Here is a 24,774-nt window from a genome sequence, read left to right on the forward strand (position 1 = left end):
TGAGACTAAAGTTACATGTATCTGGTGCTATATCAAACACAGCTTCTGATATTTTGTGGGGACACTGTTTATTACAATTTAAAGTTGACATCTGTGTAGTCACATGAGCCGGCTCCAGTTAATTGAAATAATTTGCTTCCTATTAGTTTGTAAAACAAAGCATTTTAAGAGGTGGGAACACAATGATATTAAGAAAAATTATGGCCTCAGTAAATTTGCCGTAAATTATAGAAACACAAAGTGGGTTGATAAGAGTTGTACAAATACCTCCAAGAAACCAAGTAAAACATACTAGCTACTGAGACAGAAAAGAAAAACTGATTTGCTACTGATTTTCTGTGAGCTTCAGTATGCAATTAAAAACACACACTATATGAAAGCAAACTGATAAAATAACAGACAGACTGGCACGTAAAAATAAAACCATACAGCTGCTTACAAAGAATATCATATGATAGAATAGATAACTGTCTTGATTGCCAGTATAGAAAAACTACTTGCATAAGCAGCTCATAGAACTGAAATTATTTGCATCTCACTGTGACGCACAAATTAGCCAAGCCATATAGCTCTACACAACAGAGGTTACATGGCAGTCATTGGGCTCATCCAGGAAGAGGGTGCTGAAAACATCATTGAAAAATGTTGGGTGATATCTGCAGGCTCTTTCACAGTCGGGATTGAAATTCACCTCCAGGATCTGAGGCTGCATAAACCGTTTCCCTGGAAAATAGATGTTGTTTGCTTAGGGTATGTATGTATGTTAAACATGAAGAGTCTTAAGCAACACAGCACCCCACTTCTTCTGATTACCTTAATACTTACACTTAGCACCTTTGACTGCTGAAATATATTACACTAACAGTGGCTTGCCTAAAGCCACCTAGTGAATTTCATGTTTGATGTGAGTTTGAACCAGGAACTTCTCAGCAACACCAGCAATGTAGCTAATGCCCAGAGAGGAAGGGCTAGGCAAAGGCAGCACAGGAGCCTGAAACACATCCCAGTTTCTTCACTGTTGCTGTGGGAGGCCCTTTCAGCTGGCACCGTAAGAAAAATTTCCTTATGCATCCTTTTACACACAAAGCTTAAAGATGCACTGTTCTGAAACATTGCAAGACATTTCCATACATAGAGGGAAAAGCCTGTCTTGAAAAGTGATCATTTTAAAGATAGTAGTTGGGATCCATAGAAAAGAGTGAGAGGCTATAGGGAGGGGTGGAGACTGAAAAACAAAACAAAATCCAGAAAAGGGCATGAAAACAGTAACCCTTGGATCCCAGGGAATGTGGGGGAAAAGTACTTTTCATTAACTGCACAAAGCTATAATGGCCAGTTATAAAAGCAATTAGGACCCCTTTCCTGTTTTCAAAGTTTCAGAATAGTCCTAAACATATATATACACATACATACATAGACATATGTACACACACATATATATAAAAAGGAGAAGAAATTACCATCACTGGATGTATTCCACTTAAGCATCAGGTCAATGGCATATATGGCTCGTGAGGATGGATAATCACAGATGCCAAATGGTGCAGGCTTTGCACAAGCAGCTTGGAATAATTCAACAAACGCCTTAAAAATATCTTCCTAAATAAGAACAAAAGGTCACATTTACAATAAATGCAGATGTTAAAAGCAGGTGAACTTTAATATCATGTCCTTTTTAAGAAGCTAAAGAGCAACTTACGGATACTGTGGGGGCACCTTCCAAACCTCTTCTGAGAAACTTTGTGGGCTACATATAACATGTCATAATTACTAATTCCCTGACAGAGCTCCAGAGGCCAGAGTGGTTTAACAGTCAGCCACTCTGACCGAAGCTCTGTGAGGGGAACAGGGCATCTAGCAACTCCTTGCACCCTTCACAAACTACACTTCCCAGGATTCTTTGGGGGAAGCCATGACTGTCTAAAGTGAAATAAAGGTCTGGTATGTATGTGGCCAGGGACAGCTTTGGTTTAAATTTGGGTGGGAGACTACATATGCCTGCTGTAGAACAAAAACATGGGGGAAACACTGAAAAACAATGATACTGTTCACAATGTTTTCTTTTTGGAAAGGAAAGGGGCTTCCCCTCTGCCCAGTGCCCACCCAATCTCCTCCCCTCCCTCTTTCCCTCACCCTGCCCCTTCCCCAAGTCAGTTTCACCTATCACTCACATGACTGCACAGGAGTAAATCCCACTGAACTAAAAAAAGCATGCAAATGATCAAACCTGCCCTCCCTTCTTCCTATCCCCTCCGTCTTGACCCTTCCCTTCCTCTTCCTTTGGCCCTCCCTCTCCCCTCTCCCATGGTCAGTTTTACCTATCCTAACCATGACTGCACAGGAGTAAATCCCATTGAACTCAATAAGCATGCAAATGATCAGACTTGCCTTTCCCCTCCTTCCCCTCTCCTCTCCCTTCTTCCTCCTCCCCTGCCCACTCCAGCCCTCCCCGCCATGGCCAGTTTTACCTTCCCTAAGCATCATTGCATGGGAGTAAATCCCACTGAACTCAAAAAACATGCAAATGATCAAAGCTGCCCTCGTCCCTCCCCCTCCTTCCCTTCCTCCTCCTTTCCTACCCATCCCGTGGTCAGTTTCACCTATCCTAAGCATGATTGCAGGGGAGTAAATTCCACTGAACTCAATAAGCAAATGTTCAATCCATTCTCAGCAAATTTGCACAGGATCCCATTTCTTACCTCCTGAATTAAAAAGCAGAGAAATTCACTAATAGGCAAAAAATCTTACCCTTTAAGAACATACCTATAGCCCACAGATATTTCTATCAAACTTTAAAAAGCAGGGAAATTGGGCAGCTATAATGAATGCACCAGGGGAGCAGGAGACCTGACCTCTCTGAGATATTGTACTGCCCTACAAATTTGTAAACATGCAAACACAATTTGGGTTGGTTTTTCACAGTCCAATCCACTTCCTGTGTAACTTGGAAGAATTTGGTAACATGTGCCTCTGAGCATATGGTGAGTGGTGGCAACACCTGCAATCAGCCCAAATAACAGAAACAAGAAATGTGCTGTGCTGATCTTGCTTTAGCAGGGACGAAGCAATAATATTAAGACAGTTGATAGAGTTCAGATAGTTACTTTAAATATGTTTGATTTACTTTGCAATTTTAGTGAAGTTTCCTATAGTAAATCATTCTCTTTTGCTTCTGCGAATATATGAAGTACAGCACACTTTGCAACACTAAATTCCAAAAACAATTACGGAATAATGGCATTGACTATTCTCCAGAATAGTTTCCAGTGGAGATGAGGAGTGTCTCAGTTTGCACAAGATAAAACAATGGAAGGTGAAATATATTCTAGCAAAATTCTAGGTGTGCTCCATGTTTTTAATTGACCATGTCCACCTTTCCTTAAGTGGAATAGTTTAAGCATAGCAGGCTGAAAACATGCATCTTGGGCAGGCCAAGCTTGTTTTTTCCAGCAGCTAGATTCATTGCTTAAGTAGCAACATATTGTAATCAGTCTGATTTTACATCAAACTGCCTGCTCCCGTCAGGGACCCCATCTGCCCACCTCAGAGCTGAGCTCGGGCTCCCATCAATATCTGCAAGAATAGACCTCGCTTATTTTAGATACTGGTGCAGACTAAATGGGATGGAGGACATCAAACTGCAGTTTCAGATTCAACTGTTAATGCACCCAACATAGAAATAGAACAAAACCTCCAGTTTGAAACACAAAAGGCTGTCTTCACCATCATATGACATTGACCAATATAAAGGCTTTGAAATTAATAAAAAATAAATTTGACCCAGATTTCTAGGCTGAATAATGAGAGAAATATAATTTTCTAGGTTAGGTTCTCTGTAGAAACAGTAGTAACATAGGAAAGAACCAAAGGAGAACATCAAAAATGTAATTCTCCATCTTTGGAGATGGCAGGTGTTGCCACCACTCACCATATGCTCAAAGGCACATGTTACCAAATTCTTGCAAGCTACACAGGACGTGGATTGGACTGTTAAAGACCAACCCAAGTTGTGTTTGCATTTTGACAAATTTGTAGTGCAGTACATATCTCAGAGAGGTCAGGTCTCCTGCTCCCCTAGTGCAATCACCATAGCTGCCCAATTTCCCTGCTTTTTAAAGCTTGATAGAAATATTTGTTGGCTATAGGTATCTTCTTAAACTGCAAGGTTTTTTGCTTATTAGTGAATTGCTACAACCTTCTTGACAAATTAGTTCTGAAAACAAGATGGAACAGTGTGGAATCCTGAACCACGATTAGTCCAACAATATGGACAAAAATGGTGGCCCATTTTATAGAGTAATTGCTTCTCTGTGTGAGACATGATAGTGATTTAAAAAGTAATCTATAACAAAAAAATGAAGCTTTTGCCACAAGAAGAAAAAAATCATTTACTGAATCATCAGTGACTTACTTCAACCAATTTCCAAGAATATTCAGGATACTGTTTCTCAAAGAGAGGAATAAATTCATTATAGTGGATCTGAAAATAGGATGCCATCTGATTAGCAATGTACTACTTTAAGCATTACTGTATAACTTTACAATTTCCACCTCTGTCCTCCTTACAACATCCCCACAAGTTAGGGTCTTCCTTTTGCCATTTTAGATCAAATATATGCTCTCTTCTGCACCCCATCTTGAATATCATCAAAGTCCATAGAACAGTCACCAAGGGAAACGGCCAAACTCAGAATGCTAAGGGTGTAAGCCAGAGATGGGGAATGTAGTCCAACAAAATCTGGACATCCACAACTCCCATCACTCCTGTCCACTGGCAACATTGGCTAGAGCTGATGGGAGTTGGGAGTCCCAACTTTATGTCCAGGGGCAGAGGTTCAAATCTGTACTTTTTAGACATCATGCTTCCTGTCAGCTGTTTTTGAGATGGCTGGTTCCTTATCCAGATGATGGAAAAATCCATACATCATGATACTGCAGACCACCAAAGGCTCTCTAATTCTAATATACAAGTGCAGCTTTTATACTACATGCTAGCATCTACTCGCTCTTTCAAAAATGATTTCAATGTTGGGGTTCATCTGAGCATCAAGGGACTTCAAGACAAGGAGGGCAGGTTTAATAGAGAAGTCGCATTGGCTAACATAAGGCATCATCAAATAGGTCATAAGGAAAACTGAACAATCATTTCCTCAGTCCTGATCTGTGAAATAGACAGCATGACAGAAGACGTCAAGGCCATTTGCTGGCAAAATAAGACTTGGGCTTTGCTTGGGAAGGAATCTTCCCTCTGCTTTCTTAATTAAGCCTTTTTTTTTGTTATGTTAGTATGTCTACCTTAGTTAATGGCCAACAATGAAATCAAACACAGGTTGTTACAAGGACTTTGTAACCAAGAAGCAATATTTGCTTTTTTCCTCCTCTCTCCCAACCACTTTTCCTTTTTGCCGTGTCTTTCAAATTGTTAGCCTGGGGCACTGGTTGCCTTATTACTGAACTCTGTAAGTTGCTCTGGGAGCCATTTTGATTGAAGAGTGCTTTAAATGACAAATAAATAAAATTTATGAGGGCTTGGTAAACAATCTTGCTGGATTTTAAACAATTACAGCTAGTCCAGAATTTCTTCAGAAACACAAATCCAACCAATTTCTTCATTTATTATGTTTATAGCTCCCCCTTCTTCCATCATGGAACACAAAGTAGCATATATAGGGTTCCAAGGTAGTCTACCATTCAGGCACTGACCAAATCCAATACTACTTGACTAGTTTGGTTCAGAATGTGATTAATGCTTCACTGCATGAGGGGGTGGTCCCTGCGACCTTGAAAGAAGCGGCGGTCATGCCACTCCTAAAGAGACTGGCCATGGACCTCTTGGATTGAAATTACCATCGACCAGTTGCAAATACCCCTTCTTGGGGAAGGTGGTGCAGAGAGTAGTAATGGGGCAATTGCAGGCATTCTTGGATGACATGGATTATATAGATCTATTCCAATCTGGATTCAGGCCTGGCCATGGGACTGAGTCAGCCTTGGTTGCCTTGATGGATGACCTCTATAGAGAGAAGAACAGGGGAAGTGTGACCTTGGTCCTGCTTCTAGTTCTCTGTGGCTTTTGATACCATTGACCAAGGTATCTTCCTGGACTGTCTCTGTGGAATGAGAATTGGAGGCACTGTGTTACAGTGGTTCCAGTCCTACCCACAAAACAGAGTTGGGCAATTGTTTTTTTGGCCCTCTATGGAGTGCCGCAGGGCATCATCTTACTCCCAGTGCTTAATAGCTTTCTGAAGCTGTTGGAAATGGTCATTAGGAGTTTGGAGGCAAGGTGTCATCAAGTATGCTGATGACACTCAGCTCTTTTTCTCCATAACACTGAAATCAGGGGAGGCTGTGTGGGCCTTGGACCAGTGCCTGGATGTGGGTGGAGTGGATGAAGGAAAATAAGCTGAGCTTGAACCCAGGCAAGATGGCGACACTGTGGGTGAGCGGTTCCCATGTTCGAGAAATTGACTGCCTGTCCTGGAAGGGGTTGCACTCCCCCTGCAGGAGCAGGTACATAGTCTGGGGGTGCTTCTGGAGCCAGCTCTGTCAGTGCAAGCCCAAGCAGTTTCAATGGCTGGAAGTGTCTTTTATCAGCTGCCCATGGTGAGACAACTAGGACCATACTGAGCTAGATGGACCAATGGTTTGACTCAGCATTAGGCAGCTGCTTATGTTATTTCCAGGCAGCACATATGCAAGTTTCCAGATGGCCTCCAAAATTCAGCTGTGCTAAACATTGACAGGATTGCTGCAGCGTATGCCTTCAGACTATTATCATTTTATTATTTATGAAATTTTTATCCCACCCTTTCTCCCAAAGGAGCCCAGGGTAGCAAACAGGAGTGTAGCAAAACAATACCATGTCAGACGTTAAACTGAATTGTGGGCTTGCGGTCCACAGCTAACGTTATGCCACACGCTCTCATTCCCATTTCAGGATGAGCTCTCTTTTTCCTGTAACATTTACCCACCTGTTTTAAGGAGACTCCAGGAGCATAGTTCATGACAGTAAAATGCTTCTCATAATCATCCAAGTCATCAAGTGAAAATGGCCTTATAAGAAAGGAAGAGGGAAGACAATATTAATTCTTCAATGAAATTCACAAACGCTGCAGTTCAAAATCTTCTCAATGTGCAGGGAAGTTGCATAATTACCTATTTGAGAACCGTAGCCAAAACACATCATAAACATACAGTTTGAGTGGCTTAACTGACCGCAACAGCACAATGTAACGAATGTCAAACTTAACCAGTCCCACATCTTCGAGATGGAACAGCACTGGATTCTCAATATACTTGGACACCACCTGAAAAAAGAAGAAAAAAACAAAGAAAGGCAGACCATTTCAAATTTTTATTGCAAACCTTTGTATCTTAATTTTGGCCAATTTTAGGCCCCCAAGGCAGCTTACATTATGAATGTGTAGAAACAGCAACAAAAGAATGGAGATGGCAGGCTACCTGGGGAAAATAATTGTAAGACCAACATCTAAAGCAATGCAAAAATGCTTTACACGGCGGTGAGTGAGGGCATCGTATCTGCTTACAGTTATTTTCTTCCAAATGTAGACCTGCCTCTTTTCAGGCACAGATGGCTTGAAAATGTAAAAGAATGTGTTTTCCTCTATAAATGTTTGTTCTCTTTAAAGTTATTGTATTCTACTTTTTATCAAAGCATCTTACAAATATTAGAGCACAATAAAATCAGACTAAAGTGTACCAAGATAGAATACATTAAAAACACCATAAAAGAAAACAAAATGGGTAAAGAAGCAGAAGATGAACGATGCCCACTGGAATAAAAAAGTTTTCACAGTCCCATCTAAAGATGTGGAGGTCTGCAGGAGAAGAGAAATAATTTATTGGATCTTCGCAGGGAAGAATGCTGTAACTGTGAGACCACACTGAGATGGCCCTGTCCCCAATACCTTCCCTCAATATACAATGGCAACAGCCCTCTAGTGCTGATCTTAAGGTCCAGGCAGGGTCGTATGAGCAAGAGCTTTCCTTGTGACAACCCTTAAAAGCCTAAGGGACTAAGACCAGGTTATAGTGACAGCACTTTTAAAATTGGCAGCTAGTGTAGTTGGGGTAAGATGGGTGTGGTGTGCTCCCATCATCCTGCTCTGTACCAATTATAATTTCTGCATTGCTTTTAAAGTCGTATCTACACAGAGAACATTGACAAGTCCAGTCTGACTGCCTTTTCCTAGTGAGACTGCAGCTAGCGAACCTGAATCTGGTCAAAGGCGTTCCTAGCTATGGACATCACCTTCATATCCAGAAACAAAGCTGGGTCCAGGAGCACTCCCAAACTGAGTGATTGATCCTTAGGGCATGGGTGGGAAACATTTTTTTTTCTATCAATGGCTGTATTTCCTCAGTGGTAATCTGTCAGGGGTTGCATGCTGGTGCAGAAGGGAGTGGTGGGCGAGGAAACCCTTTCTCTCTCCCCCCCCCACATATATGCTCACATCCTCCCTGCTCAGCAGGCTGCTGAAGGAGGGACAGTCCAGTCTCGCCAGAGGTCTGAACTGATCGCTTGCAGAGGGCTTCTGAAATCAGGCTGATGGCTGCTTATGGCCCTAGGGCTACAGGCCACCACCCTCTGCTTTAGGGTCTGTGCCATGCCATCTAGGGAAGGTTTTCAGGCTTTCCCTTGCAGTACAGGTCAGGAAAATCCATAACCACTTGATTCTGCTGACTGTATAAGCTGGCAAAGGTTATCAATGGGGTTGCACATCAACCAGGAATCGTAAGGACTGCATTTCCTTTGGAGGAAGAAAGGTGATCTTAAGATGGATTTTTATTTATTTTAAAAAGCGTAATTTGTCCTATCCAAAGCACAAGGGGGCTAAACATTCAAATACAAAATTTGAAGACAAAGTACAACCCCCCAAAGCCAACAGCTGCCTGTAACAGCTTCAACACCAAAGTAAATATAAAGTAAGCATAAGAACATAAGAACATAAGAAGAGCCTGCTGGATCAGGCCAGTGGCCCATCTAGTCCAGCATCCTGTTCTCACAGTGGCCAACCAGGTGCCTGGGGGAAGCCCGCAAGCAGGACCCGAGTGCAAGAACACTCTCCCCTCCTGAGGCTTCCGGCAACTGGTTTTCAGAAGCATGCTGCCTCTGACTAGGGTGGCAGAGCACAGCCATCATGGCTAGTAGCCATTGATAGCCCTGTCCTCCATGAATTTGTCTAATCTTCTTTTAAAGCCGTCCAAGCTGGTGGCCATTACTGCATCTTGTGGGAGCAAATTCCATAGTTTAACTATGCGCTGAGTAAAGAAGTACTTCCTTTTGTCTGTCCTGAATCTTCCAACATTCAGCTTCTTTGAATGTCCACGAGTTCTAGTATTATGAGAGAGGGAGAAGAACTTTTCTCTATCCACTTTCTCAATGCCATGCATAATTTTATACACTTCTATCATGTCTCCTCTGACCCACCTTTTCTCTAAACTAAAAAGCCCCAAATGCTGCAACCTTTCCTCGTAAGGGAGTCGCTCCATCCCCTTGATCATTCTGGTTGCCCTCTTCTGAACCTTTTCCAACTCTATAATATCCTTTTTGAGATGAGGCGACCAGAACTGTACACAGTATTCCAAATGCAGCCGCACCATAGATTTATACAATGGCATTATGATATCGGCTGTTTTATTTTCAATACCTTTCCTAATTATCGCTAGCATGGAATTTGCCTTTTTCACAGCTGCCGCACACTGGGTCAACATTTTCATCGTGCTGTCCACTACAACCCCGAGGTCTCTCTCCTGGTCGGTCACCGCCAGTTCAGACCCCATGAGCGTATATGTGAAATTCAGATTTTTTGCTCCAATATGCATAATTTTACACTTGTTTATATTGAATTGCATTTGCCATTTTTCTGCCCATTCACTCAGTTTGGAGAGGTCTTTTTGGAGCTCTTCGCAATCCCTTTTTGTTTTAACAACCCTGAACAATTTAGTGTCGTCAGCAAACTTGGCCACTTCACTGCTCACTCCTAATTCTAGGTCATTAATGAACAAGTTGAAAAGTACAGGTCCCAATACCGATCCTTGAGGGACTCCACTTTCTACAGCCCTCCATTGGGAGAACTCTCCGTTTATTCCTACTCTCTGCTTTCTGCTTCTTAACCAATTTCTTATCCACAAGAGGACCTCTCCTCTTATTCCATGACTGCTAAGCTTCCTCAGAAGCCTTTGGTGAGGTACCTTGTCAAACGCTTTTTGAAAGTCTAAGTACACTATGTCCACTGGATCACCTCTATCTATATGCTTGTTGACACTCTCAAAGAATTCTAATAGGTTACTGAGACAGGACTTTCCCTTGCAGAAGCCATGCTGGCTCTGCTTCAGCAAGGCTTGTTCTTCTATGTGCTTAGTTAATCTAGCTTTAATTATACTTTCTACCAGTTTTCCAGGGACAGAAGTTAAGCTAACTGGCCTGTAATTTCCGGGATCCCCTCTGGATCCCTTTTTGAAGATTGGCGTTACATTTGCCACTTTCCAGTCCTCAGGCACGGAGGAGGACCCAAGGGACAAGTTACATATTTTAGTTAGCAGATCAGCAATTTCACCTTTGAGTTCTTTGAGAACTCTCGGGTGGATGCCATCCGGGCCCGGTGATTTGTCAGTTTTTATATTGTCCATTAAGCTTAGAACTTCCTCTCTCGTTACCACTATTTGTCTCAGTTCCTCAGAATCCCTTCCTGCAAATGTTAGTTCAGGTTCAGGGATCTGCCCTATATCTTCCACTGTGAAGACAGATGCAAAGAATTCATTTAGCTTCTCTGCAATCTCCTTATCGTTCTTTAGTACACCTTTGACTCCCTTATCATCCAAGGGTCCAATTGTCTCCCTAGATGGTCTCCTGCTTTGAATGTATTGATAGAATTTTTTGTTGTTGGTTTTTATGTTCTTAGCAATGTGCTCCTCAAATTCTTTTTTACCATCCCTTATTGTCTTCTTGCATTTCTTTTGCCAGAGTTTGTGTTCTTTTTTATTTTCTTCATTTGGACAAGACTTCCATTTTTTGAAGGAAGACTTTTTGCCTCTAAGAGCTTCCTTGACTTTGCTCGTTAACCATGCTGGCATCTTCTTGGCTCTGGCGGTACCTTTTCTGGTCTGCGGTATGCACTCCAGTTGAGCTTCTAATATAGTGTTTTTAAACAACTTCCAAGCATTTTCGAGTGATGTGACCCTCTGGACTTTGTTTTTCAGCTTTCTTTTTACCAATCCCCTCATTTTTGTGAAGTTTCCTCTTTTGAAGTCAAATGTGACCGTGTTGGATTTTCTTGGCAATTGGCCAGTTACATGTATGTTTAATTTAATAGCACTGTCTCCACAACACTAGGCTCCTTTCTTCCTACAGTGGCCTTCTGATGCCTGTCCTGTCCTGGCGGCACTTAAACCCTTCTTGCCGAAAGCAAGTAGGCTAGATTAAATGTTCCCTACCCAGGCTTCATCTTTTAGCTAAGATTTCTAGCTTGATTTCCAATCAGATTTGTTTTTAATTGTATGCTCCAAGCAATTGTGATTGATGCTTAATGTATCATCCTTAATGACATCACTCGGGCCCGCCCCTAAAATCTCAGGTTTTGGGATGCTTCTGACCTGGCAACCCTACTCTCCTCCCTTCTTAAGAACTACCCAAATGAAGCCCTTCGTCTCGGAGCAAATTTGCCTGGGTGGATTCAAACTGCATTTGGCTTCCGGCAGTGGTGTGACATGTTGCAGGCCCGGAGATTTACGTGACGGGCCTCGAGTGACTCCCATAATCCACCCTTGCGGAGGATGCTTAAAAGCAGCTCAGTCTGCTAAGGAGCTCAGGCTGACAGGTAGTGTTAGTGACAGTGGGAAATGCTCCCTAGCCGAGCCCCGAGGGAGAGGGTGCCCTGCCAAGTGGTAGTACAGTGGCAAATTCAGAAGTGCAGGGTTCCTTCATGATAGTCACACGACCGCACTCCTCACATCCATGCCCCCAGGATTCATTGTCTCTTCTGCAATTACAGAATTGTAGGACCAGAATAAAACTGCTTATGTTCATAGGGTTCGCCCCCCACCATCTCAATCTCTTTCTTTGGGGACTAAATGCTGCCAAAAACGTTTTTATTTTAAGAACTGAGAAATGAAGGCAAGACTAGGATTTGGGAGACCAAGGTGCTTTGCCATGAAGCTCACTTCGCACTTACCCTAGGAGCCAATCAACATGAAAGAAGTGTATGTTTGCTACTAAGGAGTCTTCTCGGTGACTGACTGACCTCCTTTCCCTCTGACTGGCTCCAATCAGCACGAAAAGACAAGAAAACATGTGCTTAGCTAAGTGAGAAAGCTCTTCTCAGTGGCTAACATGCTCCCCTTTTATGCCGATTGGCTCATAGATAGGGACCCTGCTGGGACCCTGCTCCCAAAAAAGTAAGAGCTTTACAATCCCCTGTGATTCCGGATGACTACACCCCTGCTGCCAAGGCCCACGTTGAGACAACAGTCCAGCCGCTTCCTTGCTTCAGGTGCAAGAAGCGTGGGGCTGTAGCCAACTAACTTCTACTGAAACATTCATTGAAATGAAAGGACCTAGGTCAGCCTTGTCCATTAATGTCAGTGGGTCTACTCTTTTGAAATAATAATCTAACACTTTGTATTTGTTTTGTTGTGTTCTTTAGAAATTCAATCAAATCTTTAATAATGTTCAAATCCCCACTCGTGTCTCCTGGGTGTAAAGGGCCAGCTAAAGATCACCCCCACAGGGAGTGGCTCAGGGGTTACGTGCCCTGCCATCTGTGCAGCCGTGGACAAGCTGCATCGTCCCAAGGAGCCCAGTTGCGGACAAGGAAGGGGCTGACTTGTGCAGCTGTGGCAAGCTGAGCAGGCCCTAGCCAGCTGGGGAGGACTAGCCTCAGAGGGAGGCAATGGTCAACCCCCTCTGAATACCGCCTACCATGAAAACCCTATGCATAGGGTCGCCATAAGTTGGGATGAACTTGAAGGCAGTCCATTTCCATTTTTTTGTGGAATACTACAGTGCCGTCTGCTGGCAGAGAAAGCCACAGCAAATATATATTCTTGCTTTTCCTCTTAAAGTATAATTATTATTATAAGAACTTAAGAAGTGTCCCGCCGCTGGATCAAGCCAAAGGCCCATCTAGTCCAGCATCCCATTCTCCCAGTGGCCAACCAAATGTCTCTGGGAAGCCGCAAGCAGGACCTGAGTCTAGCACTCTCCCCAGTAACTGGCATTGGGAGCCATACTGTGCCTCTGATCCTCGAGATGGCATGTAGCCACCATGGCTAGTAGCCACTGATAGCCATCTCCTCCATGAATTTATCGAATCCTCTTTGAAAGCCATCCAAGTGAGTGGCTATATCTATCTTGTGGGAGTGAATCCCAAGTGCTCCTTTCTTTTGTCTGTCCCAAATCTTCCAATATTTAGCTTCATTGGACGTCATCAAGTTCTACTATTATGAGAGGGGGAGAAAAACATCTCCCTGGTCACATTCTCAACAGACTGTGCATAATTTTATAGACCTCTGCCATGTTTTTTTACTCACCTTTTCTCTTAACCAGAAAGCCCTAACTGTTGTAACCTTTCCTCCTTGGCGGAGTTGCTCTAGCCGTTGATTTAGAGTGCCCAAACCACTTCATTCTCCCCTTCCATCATGCCCAAAGAGGACATATATGAAGTGCGGCATTTGATTCTTTTCCAGCATGGCAGTGCTAGTTTACACACTCACAGCTTAGCCCATGGTATATTTCCAGTGTTCCACTACCAAGCTTTACCTATCAGGGATCCTGTAGTAGTGAATTTCCTGCAACAGCAGAGGGTTGGACTAGATGACCAATGATATACCCTCTACCTCTATGATTCACATTCTCACAAGGAAAATGTTTTGCTTCAAAAAAAGGGGGGGCAACTTTCTCAGATCATTTTTGTTAAAACACTTCAACGCCTTTATATACAATCAAATGAGACAAACATTCTGTACAAAAATCCAAGTTTTAATACAGATTAAAAATCACCAGACATAACAATTTCATTCAGATCTTCAATAAGAAAAAAGGGAGTGGGTGGGAATTGAAGTTGGTATGGTTTCCATTCATTTAGATATATTTACAGTGGTTTCTTAAAAAGATACAATATTTACAAACATAATAGGAAGTTGACAGTCAACCCATTTAAAAACAATTTTGCAACATTTTCTTTTTAAAAAATAGAAACAGATAAATTATGGGGGGGGATCCCTTATCTGACTCTTCTTGTGGCTTCATTTTGCAAAAATGAGGATCACTGAAGCATTTCTTATATTATTAAAAACACAAACAGGCACTTTCCCCCATCTTGTTTATTTTCTCACATCTACCATCTGGACCAACAACAGGGAAAATACCAGGCATATGTAGCAAGCGTAACAAAGGTTCAGAGAGAAAATGTCATCCTTGTGGAGAAGTAACCATTACAAAAAGAAAAGAAAATCACATTTAGACACAAAAAGAAAGTCTGATAAGGTAGCCTGGAAAATGACTTCTATTTCTCCAGCGCCCTCCATTCCCTCCTCTCTGCTTCCATATATACTTCAGGGTGCTTATTTCCCAAACATGCTCACCAGCATTCTTTGCTCCTCACAGCCACTACAAGATCAGGGATCTACAGCGTTAATACAGTTATTCGGCACACATAGCAAACACAGACAAAAGACCACCCGTATATCCACCCACCACTGACATCAAACCCAAAACAAAAGTTCAGCACCACACGCTAACTAAAAGCATCCGTTATTGGCTTATATCAATAAAGCTGCTTGCTAACAGTAAAGAACCCAGGCAGGCTGAGTTCCATACATTCAACAAGCTATGCATTAAGGCACATTGTGGCAATGCCAATCTGACCCATAATGGGACAGAAAAATCTCATTCATGCATACACACGCTCTCTCTCTTGCTCGCTCTCTTTCTCACACACAGAGAGGCTCTACCTACATCTATGCTATTCTAATACAAAGAAACAGGTCAGGGGGATGCCCAACCCTGTAATATTCTCCTAATATTCTATTCTGTAATAATATTATATTCTGTAATATTCTCCTAATATTCTCCTCTTTTTACCAATCCCCTCATTTTTGTGAAGTTTCCTCTTTTGAAGTCAAATGTGACCGTGTTGGATTTTCTTGGCAATTGGCCAGTTACATGTATGTTTAATTTAATAGCACTGTGGTCACTGCTCCCAATCGGTTCAACAACACTTACATCTTGCACTAGGTCCCGGTCCCCACTGAGGATTAAGTCCAGGGTTGCCGTCCCTCTGGTCGGTTCCATGACCAACTGGTCTAGGGAATAGTCATTTAGAATATCTAGAAACTTTGCAGGTTTATAAGCAGATTTCAACCCGGATTAATAGAATTTCTTCTAGCATGTCAATGGTAAAGCAGGGTTTTGCTTCTTCACCATCACAGTCCCGCTAAACTGAGACTTTAGAAATATTTAGCTACATGCTGGAATTTCCAGTAGTTTTGCTTCAAGAGGAATTTTCTGCACTCAGCTTAATAAAGGATTTATGTCCTAAGGAACTAAACCCAACTTATCATCAGAAATTGTGGAAACAATCTGATGCAAGACTACATTATTGGCTTTGTCCCCAAAAGGTGTTGTTAAATACTTGCTATTGTAGTTGAAAAAGTATGCATTAAAAATGTATTTAATGCTGTAGACTTAGTGAGCAGTCTATGAAGAAAGGGCAATACATGTCTTGAAACCTTCTGATTCAAGTTCAGTAACAAAAAGACCATCCAGCAATGAAGACACTCAGCACATTTTTAAAAGGAAATGAACATGTGCTACTCCAGCCTCTTCCAGAAACTAAAAGGCACATCAGAAAGTTGCTTTACTCTGACCTTAGGGATGTTCTCTCTCTGCCTGACGATGTTGTTAAGACTCTTCGTGATATGAGTGTCCAGGCTCCTGGCCAAATTCCAGGGTTTGCATATCCAATGGTTATCTTCTCCTCTAGAGACGGTCCAAGGAAGGAAGGAAATAGCAGATTGGGTCCATTTAATGTTTGAATCCAAGCATTTTCTCTAAGGTCAGGATGCCCTAGCCCAGGCTGTACAGCTTTGACTCATCAAGGAAAATGCTTACTTAAGCTAAGTTCAAGGTGTTGGTTTTAGTGTACAAAGCCCTATATAGCTTGGAACCAGGATAACGGAAAGATTTTCTTACCCCTTATATACCTAGTCCGTCACTGCGTTCTGCAGATGAGGGCCTCCTACAGATACCATCTGATCCGGGCATTCATTCTGCACAACCTAGGAACCAGGCCTTGTTGTGGCACCTACTCTTTGGAATTCATTCCTCTTAAATATTAGACAGGCACCAGCTCTGCTATCTTTTGGCACCTACTGAAGACCTTCCTCTTTCAACCAGCTTTTTAAGTAGAGACCTTATCCCAGTCTGCATCTGTGTTGGAATTGTTTAAGAGGTTTTCTTTAAAATATTTTAAAGAGATTTTAAAAAAAGATTTCTTTAAAAGATTTTTTTAATGTTTCATAGGTGTTTTTAGTGTTTCATTGGCTGTTTGCTACCATAATAAAATAATAAGAAGAATAAGAAGAATAAGAATAAGAAGTTGTCGTCGTCGTCATCATCAAGCCCCTCTTTTCTTCTTTGATCAAGAGATGCAAGGTTCCCAACAAAATTACAAATGGATCAAAGCTGGCCAATGGACGACCACAAAAACAGAAGTTTATCAATCCCTGTGGGAGGCTTCAAAGTCATAGCTTGTAGGGTGTGTGGACCACATATTAGGCAGCCCTTTTTTACACCCAAGGATTACACCATATTTATTTAAATTGAGACTATCAACCATTTTATCTCTCCACATGTTTAGGTGAACTGGACTATATAAATAAATAAATGGTGCAATTTGCCTTGTTATCATGGCGTTCTTTAATTGTATTATTTATATTTTTGTCTTTTAATATTTGTTTAAAGCTTTTTATTGTATGTCACCCAGATAACCATGTCGTGGGGAAATTAATAAACATTAACTATATACAGAAACAAAACTGATCAGATCAATTGTAAGTTTTTAGACACCTGCCTTTTCACCAGTTAACTGAATTTCAATATATCTACATATTGCCAAAACCTTAAGGTAGGTAGTGGTGTTTTTTGAGATACTGAAGTGTGAAAACAGAAATGCAAAAATAAAAGCTATCATTAATTGTTAGGAGGAAAAGGCCACACTTCTATAATGAAGAATGAAGAAAAAGTACAAATCTCCCCCCCAGCTTAAACAACTAAAATTGTTCTCACTAATTACAATTGACTCTCTCAACTAACAAACTAATAAAGATTTAGTTCACTGCTGGGATCACTTTTTTCCTACCAGGGGCCACATTCCTTTGGGGGTAATTGTCAGCAGCTGCATGCCAATAATGGATAAGGCCAGAGCAAATAAATGGGTAGCATTTGTTTCACCCCATCTTTCTCCCCACCCTCACCCCAATAGTCTTATAATGATGTGGAAGAAACGATTCCCTCAGGGGTGGTCCAGAGAACAAGACCACAGAGAGTCCAGAAGGCTACATGAAATTAGGCCAGAGGGCACACTCCTTAAATTGATAATCTATCAAACACAGATTAAAAAAGTATACAGCCTTGCTTTCATGCCAGATCCTTGCAATTAGAAGTCACTTCCCTCTACTACATAGTATGTCCATCTATCCTTAAAGTCCACACATACTTTCCATCCACTTGCATATCTAGCAGAAAACTTCTTGTCAAGTTTAAAGCTGTAAGTATACCCTCCCCATCTCATCTTTATGACTCTATATCCAAATGCAACCCATTGAGCCATCCTTAACTGCACATTAAGATCTCCTGGTCCTGTCCTGCACGCACGCACACTGCCAGAGACAGAATTGCAGTGACTGCAAACACTGAGAAACTAGAAGCCAAGGAATTTGCTCCAGGCAAATTTCAACATCCCCAACCTGACAATAGTTGAATTAAACAACCACATTTAAATGGAAGTAGAAAAATGCTTCCCAGAAGTTCAAATCTGGAATACTGGAAAATGGCGATGTTGGAAAGTGATGTTTTCCTTTGGTTTCTGACTGGCAATTCACACTTTCTGTTTTGAGAGAAACATTTGACAGATGACAATAGTTGAGCTCATCAAAGTTACCAGCTTATTTTGCTCAGTATAAAATTTCCAGGATAACTTTAGACTGGACACAATAACCTAGCATAAATGCAAATTGTTATTTCTGTGCCAGCAGGGTACTCACCTCCTCTCACGCTGCTGAAAGTAACTAATGAACTGTGGGAATTCTGTATGAAGGTTAAAAGTACGAGGCAGCCATTTCGGCCCCTCCGAGCCTCCAATCCGCCTTGAGATGGATGCCAGACAATCCTTCACTGTCAAGAGATTCTCACATGGAAATTGATTCAGCATCACATGAGGCCTTTCTTCACTTAGTTTCCTAAAAGAGAAGGAAGGCATTTAAAAACAGAGAGCTCCACAATCAAATATATGCATATCAAACAGGTAAGAAAAATTGTTACTTGCAGGGAAATAGCTGTGTAACCTGTAATCTTTGAAGTGAGAGAAGTTGTACAGAATATCAGCTTCTTGCTCAGAGTCCGTAAATTCAAAACGGGGGTGAGTCAGATTCCGAAGTACCTGTTGGAGATCTGTGTAAACTCTGACAGAAAAGTGTGGGGGGGGGGGAGGAGAGAGAACAGATATAAAGGTCTCAGAAGGAAAGCATACTGAGACTCTAATAAACAGCACGGACACAGTTCCTGAATAAATATTCAGATTAGCTGAATAAAGAAATGGATCCCTGAAAAATGTAGTTCTAAGATGGTGACTGCTACCCACAGTTTTTTAAATAAAACATATTTAACATTTTAAAAAGCTTGCTGCCCAATTGGTACCTTTTAATTGATCAGAAGATTTTAAATATATCAATCCAACCATCTGGAAGCTACAGCCCTTCTGAGTAAAACTAATTTCCTAGGCTACGCTCTGTTTTTTGTTATGTTCCATTTAATTATTTGACTTCTTCTGTTCTGATGGATTTCTAAGTAGTCTGCAGGTTGGCACTCTATCTGCTACCTGACAGCTGCGGCCATGTGAGCGAATTTGAGGCTGAGTAACAGCCACCTCAAATAAGTGCATGAACTTGTCCCAGCAGGTATATTTGGAGTCCATTGCGGCTGTGGCCTTTTCTTTTTTCATGCAGAGGGAGGAGATTCATGCATGGGCTGTCCTCACCCACTCACTCCACTGGACAGTAAGAAGTAAATGAGAAGAGGTTGTTTCAGTGGGCCAGGCAAACTCTCTTCAATTCACTTCCTGTCCAACTCTGTATCAGGTTGCTTTCTTCAGGGCTCCAAGGCAATCTTGGACAGTGGATTTTTTTCTCTGGGCATGTTACAACTGTGCACTAGGCCAGTGTCCACCAACTGTACTGCATTTCTGCAAACAGCAAGCATCCATACCTATGTACTCAAAATGACTTGCTCTCTCATCACTGCTGATTTTAAGTAACTAGAAAGCAAAGCATCAGCAACCCTCCTGCAGAATAAGCACACCAAACTTTGCAGGTTGAGTAATATTTTCCTGTCTCTGCAATGACTCATCTTCTTCCTTCCTCTCCTCAAGCAGCATTCACTGCAAGAGCTGAAATGGTTCTCCTGCTAGTGCTTCCTAATAACAGCCTCTTGTTAAAATATATCAGCTTCTGATTATTGTTCTCCTGTGTGTTAACATGTGTTCATGTTAATAACCTTTAACCTCTACTATTTTATACACAGTCATCCACTACAAGTATTTGAATGCAAAATTACTTCTGTCTTTTCCGTATCTTGTTGTATTTCAATTATATAGCTGAGTAATTAGAATCCAGACTTCATGGCACAGAATACAATAATTAGAGTTCGATTATTGCTTGGATGGCTGGATCTTTAACTGCTGGGGAAACCCCCCCCCAACAGACATCACGTGTTCATTGTAAAACAAGCCATGTAAAATACATACTTGAAGACTTTATTCTTGTTGTAAACAGGAAGGTTTATTGAAATAGGGAGTTTCTCCTTGTTTTCACTTAAGATGGCCTAAACAAAAAACAAGTGTTATAAAGTTTATAACACCAGTGTTACAAAGATAAACACATTTATACTATAGAACACACCATAGTTAGCAAGCCTAGTGAGAACAACCTGCAGACTGATCTCACATATGTGAGTTCGCTCAGAAGCTAAGTCCTGCTGAAAAGAGCTTGTGCCATGAGATTGCAGCTTTAGAAATGCAGGTTCCAAGCAAAGCACAGAAAACTGATAAAAGATCAATTTTGATGTAGTACTTTAGTAAAATTCCTTGTTCAGCTATTTCTGATCTCTCTCAATCTATCCCCTTCCAACTCTATCAAAATGTATAAAAGCCAGAACTAGATACATTTTGGTTGGATTATCCAGCAGTTTGTGAAGCAGTTGGTATTTTGTGAAACCCTTCAGACATTACTAGAGAAGTTGTTTTCATTATTAATTTTGAAAACTGTTTCAGAACTCTGAGGATGAGTTAGGCAATTTTTATTTGATACATATAACCAACAAAATCACAGAAAGATGAGAGGCCAGAAATGGGCAATGAATTTCTTGGAACAAACTGCTTTCAAGATTCATATTCACTAATAAACGAAAAAACCCTTGAGGTTTATGCTGTACACCGCCCTAGGAGCTTATTGCTATAGGGCGGTCTAAAAATGTAATAAAATAAATAAAATAAATAAAAGAACGATATTTGTATCAAATTTTAAAAAGCAGGGAAATTGGGCAGCTATAGTGAATGCACCAGGGGAGCAGAAGATCTGACTTCCTCTCTGAGATATTGTACTGCCCTACAAATTTGTAAAAATGCAAACACAATTTGGGGTGGTCTTTCACAGTCCAATCCGTAGATCATTTGCATGCTTATTGAGCAAGGAGATTTACTCCCCTGCAATCATGCTTAGGATAGATGAAACTGACCATGGTGACGAGAGGGGGAGGAGGAAGGGCAATGGGGAGGAGGGGGGATGGGAGCAGGGAGGAAGGCAGGTTTGATCATTTGCATGCTTTTTGAGTTCAGTGGAATTTTCTCCCATGCAATCATACTTAGGATAGGTGAAACTGACTACCCCCTTCTCCTCCCCCTCCCTTAAAGGGGAGGGACTAGTGGGCAGGGAAGGAGGAAGAAGAAAGAGGGGTAGGTGAAGAAAAAGGGAGGAGAAGGGAAGAGGAGAGGAGAAGGGAAAAGAGAGAGGGGAAAGGAAGGTCTGGTCACTTGCATGCTTATTGAGTTCAATGGGAGTTACTCCCCCTACAATCATGCTTAGAATAGGTGAAACTGATTATGAGGGAGGAGAAGGGGAGGGGGGAAAGAGGGGGGAGAGGATTGGAGAGGGAGGGGGAGTGGGGAAGGGAGGAGAAGGAGAGGTTGCATGCTTATTAAGTTTGATGGGATTTACTCCTGTGCAATCATGCTTCGGATAGGTGAAACTGACTTGGGGGAGGAAGGGTAGAGGTATGGATGAAGGGGGAGGGGAGAGGAAGGATGAGGGGGAGGAGATTGGATGGGTGGGCACTGGGCAGAGGGAAAGCCCCTTTCCTTTCCAAAAGGGAAACAATGTGGACAGTATCATTATTTTCCGGGGTTCCCCCCACCTTTTTGTTCTAGAGCAGACACAGGTAGCCTCCCACGCAAATTTAAACCAAAGCTATCTCTGGCCACATCCACACCAGATCTTTATTCCACTTGAAGCTGTCATGGCTTCTGCCAAAGAATCCCGGGAAGCATAGTTTGCAAAGGGTGCTGAGAGTTGTTAAGAGACTCCCTATTCCCCTCCCAGAGCTACAATCCCCAGAAGAGAGGCTGACTGTTAAACCACTCTGGCCACTGGAGCTTTCGTCAGGGGAATAGATGATAATTCTGTAGTTTTAAAGGGTGAGTTTATATAAGGAGTATAAAGATTTTGTATTCAGACTAGTATTACATTTCCAGTATTTAAATAATATATATTTTTTATCTTTGCAGGAGTTGCACTATGAATTGTATTGTTACACTTATGCTGAATGGTATAGTTGTTTTGTACACTTATTGACCACTGAAGAAGACTTTGTCAAAAAGCATTTGGTCATACGTTTTGATATTGTATTTTATAAGTTGGGTATATTTATTCTTGCTCAGTCAGCTATGATAGTTGTGTATCTGTTTTTAATTTTGGAATTTTTTTTATGAAGCATCCACATCCTTATCAGAGGCAGTTGTGAATTAATTTTTTGGTTCCCAATTCCTTGTTCTTCTAAAGTTCATACTTTTTGTGGGACATACTTTTTGGTTTGTTGACCCAGGGATACCAGGATAGGGCATCTGTGGCCCTCCAGACATTGCTGAATTACAACCTCTGTCATCCTCAACTCTTGACCATGCTGGCTGGGGCTGACGGGAGTTGGGAGTCCAACAACATCTGGAGGGGCAGAGGTTCCTGATCCCTACCCTAGAGAGTAAGAAAATCAGGACTTTGTGATTTAAGTGCTGAGTGCTAAATAGCAACTGAACAAAAAAACAACATTATAACTCTTCCGGGACTGGACAAAGCAGGGAAATCACACATTTGAATGCCCTTCCATGTACACATCTCCCAGCATATAGAAAACTAGCACAATGAAGAACAAATGCTAAACCAGAATTTTTCTCAAGCATATGCTAGTTTCCTATGAGCACTGAGGATGTTGTTTTTCTAACCCCATGTGTAAACACACAAATGCAATCCTGCACTAATGTTCTGAAGCATACCACCCCAGAAAGATTCTTCCATGCATGTTTGCTGAACCTACAGAATTGCCCTTGTACCTTGTGCAGACACAATGCTAACAATATCTTAACTGGTGTGGGGAGACAGTGTGTGCTGCAGACTCCTTCTCTCCTCCCTTCCCCAGTTAGTATAGTGCAACAACATCACCAGAGCTAACCAGGATTTACACTAGCAAATACCTGAGTAGCACCAGTGTATATGTAATGCTGGGCCATATCAATATGTGAAGACCAAAGGAACTTGAAAGACTCCATCTTTCAACCATGGGCAAGAGACCCCTTCTACAGTTACATCAGAGCTGGGCCTTAGCCTCCTAGATTTTGATTTTTGAAATTCTGGTGGGTAGTAATGGAATCTATGTACATAACAAAGATGAGTGTGGAAATATATTGGTAACAAATACAGAAATTCTACATAATAAATCTCTTGATTCCTTACATTTACTGCCTTTTGTAGAATTGGTTTGTGTGAATGAAGAAGTCCTGACATGCCAGCTACGTATTTCTGTTTGTGGTTGTTCAAAACAAACAAAAAAATCAAATTTTGTGTGTAATAAATCAATCTGGTGAAATATAAGAAGTGTACCTGGTAGTGATCATCTGATGGCTCAGGGGTAAAATAATTAATGTCTAGAACCTCACTGGGTAGCCATGGCAACAGCCGACACTTCCTGATTAAATGATCGGTTTCTCCATAGGCAAAGTCACGGGTCACTTCCTCTATCAGAAAATAAAAAGTATGCATAGGTATTTCTGTACACTGGTCACCAACCCACTGCCATCTGTATGAATTGGCAACAGATATGCATTCACAAAAGTTATTAAATGTTATGGAGAATTTTAAAATGTTTTTTAAAAAGTCACAACACAGCTCACACTAACCTTCTATCCTCTAAAACAGGCATGGGGCCAAAATAGGCACAACAAGGGTCTTATGGCAGTTGATATTTTCTCCAAACTATGGCTACCTGCTGAAAAGCAGGGCTTGCTCTCAGTGCTGATAGCAAACCCTGCTGGCATTGACTGCACTAGCTGGAGCTCCCAAGTGCAGCTGATCTCTCCCAAAAATGGGACTTGCAAATCCGTTTTTGGCAGAGATCTTCCTTTGCAGCTCAGCTTGAGTTCCTCTAAAGTTGAGTCATCTGACTTCATGCAGCCCCGCCCACCTGTCAAAGTGGCCTGTGGTGAAGCTCAGGATTCAGCACATCAAATGGATCCTGTTCACCACCTCTGCTCTGGGAAAAAACAAAAAGGGTACTGGTCTTGCTAGGAAGCAGATATAGTCTTACAGTCAAGCAGACTATTGGCTTGACCCAGAGGACATATCTAATGCACAGATACACTTACCGCCAGTATCAAGGTCTCTTAAGGGCCAGAGAACAGTATAAGCAATTTGTTGTGGCATGTAAAATAAGGGAGCTGTTGCAAAAGTGGGCTCATCAGAATGCTGGATTCGGGATCCAAATTCATCCATAATGTACCATACAGGGATCTTCTCCTCTGCAGTCTGTACAAGAAGAAGGTACTCAGTCATGTGTCATAAAAAGGGTAGAATGGTGGTAACATCTGAGTCCAGAAGATGCTTTTGAGGGATTAGTGTTTCACTCCTTGACATTTATGCTATAGGCTCCCCCAAGGTTCTATTTTGTCCCCCATGTTATTCAACCTCAACATAAGAAGGCTGAGTGAGGTCATCCAGAGGTTTGGGATGGGGTGTCATCAATAGGAAGATGATACCCAACTATCTCTCCTTTTCATCAGATTCAGGTGAAGTAGTGGAAGTGCTGAATCTGTGCCTATGATGTCAAGTAATAATAATAATAATAAAATTTTATTTCTAAGTCGCCTATCTGGCCGAATTAACGGCCACTCTAGGCGACGTACAGAAAATTAAAATATAACATATAAATACAAA

General features: G+C 41.7%; 1 protein-coding gene across 1 annotated transcript in view; it reads right to left on the minus strand.

Moving 5' to 3' along the window:
• Positions 1-51: 51 nt before the first annotated feature.
• TTLL12 (tubulin tyrosine ligase like 12) overlaps positions 52-24,774 on the minus strand; it is a 41,243-nt gene continuing 16,520 nt past the window's right edge. The window contains exons 4-14 of the mRNA XM_061582333.1: positions 24,207-24,366; positions 23,446-23,579; positions 20,046-20,122; positions 18,589-18,705; positions 18,289-18,483; positions 15,892-16,003; positions 7,159-7,310; positions 6,975-7,056; positions 4,412-4,480; positions 1,461-1,599; positions 52-723 (exon numbers count right to left, since the gene is read on the minus strand). Of these exons, the coding sequence (XP_061438317.1) occupies positions 572-723; positions 1,461-1,599; positions 4,412-4,480; positions 6,975-7,056; positions 7,159-7,310; positions 15,892-16,003; positions 18,289-18,483; positions 18,589-18,705; positions 20,046-20,122; positions 23,446-23,579; positions 24,207-24,366 (1,389 nt within the window). The 3' untranslated portion in view covers positions 52-571. The remainder of the gene's footprint in view (positions 724-1,460; positions 1,600-4,411; positions 4,481-6,974; positions 7,057-7,158; positions 7,311-15,891; positions 16,004-18,288; positions 18,484-18,588; positions 18,706-20,045; positions 20,123-23,445; positions 23,580-24,206; positions 24,367-24,774) is intronic.

This window comes from Rhineura floridana, chromosome 8 (assembly GCF_030035675.1).
Source record: "Rhineura floridana isolate rRhiFlo1 chromosome 8, rRhiFlo1.hap2, whole genome shotgun sequence".
NCBI lineage: Eukaryota > Metazoa > Chordata > Lepidosauria > Squamata > Rhineuridae > Rhineura > Rhineura floridana.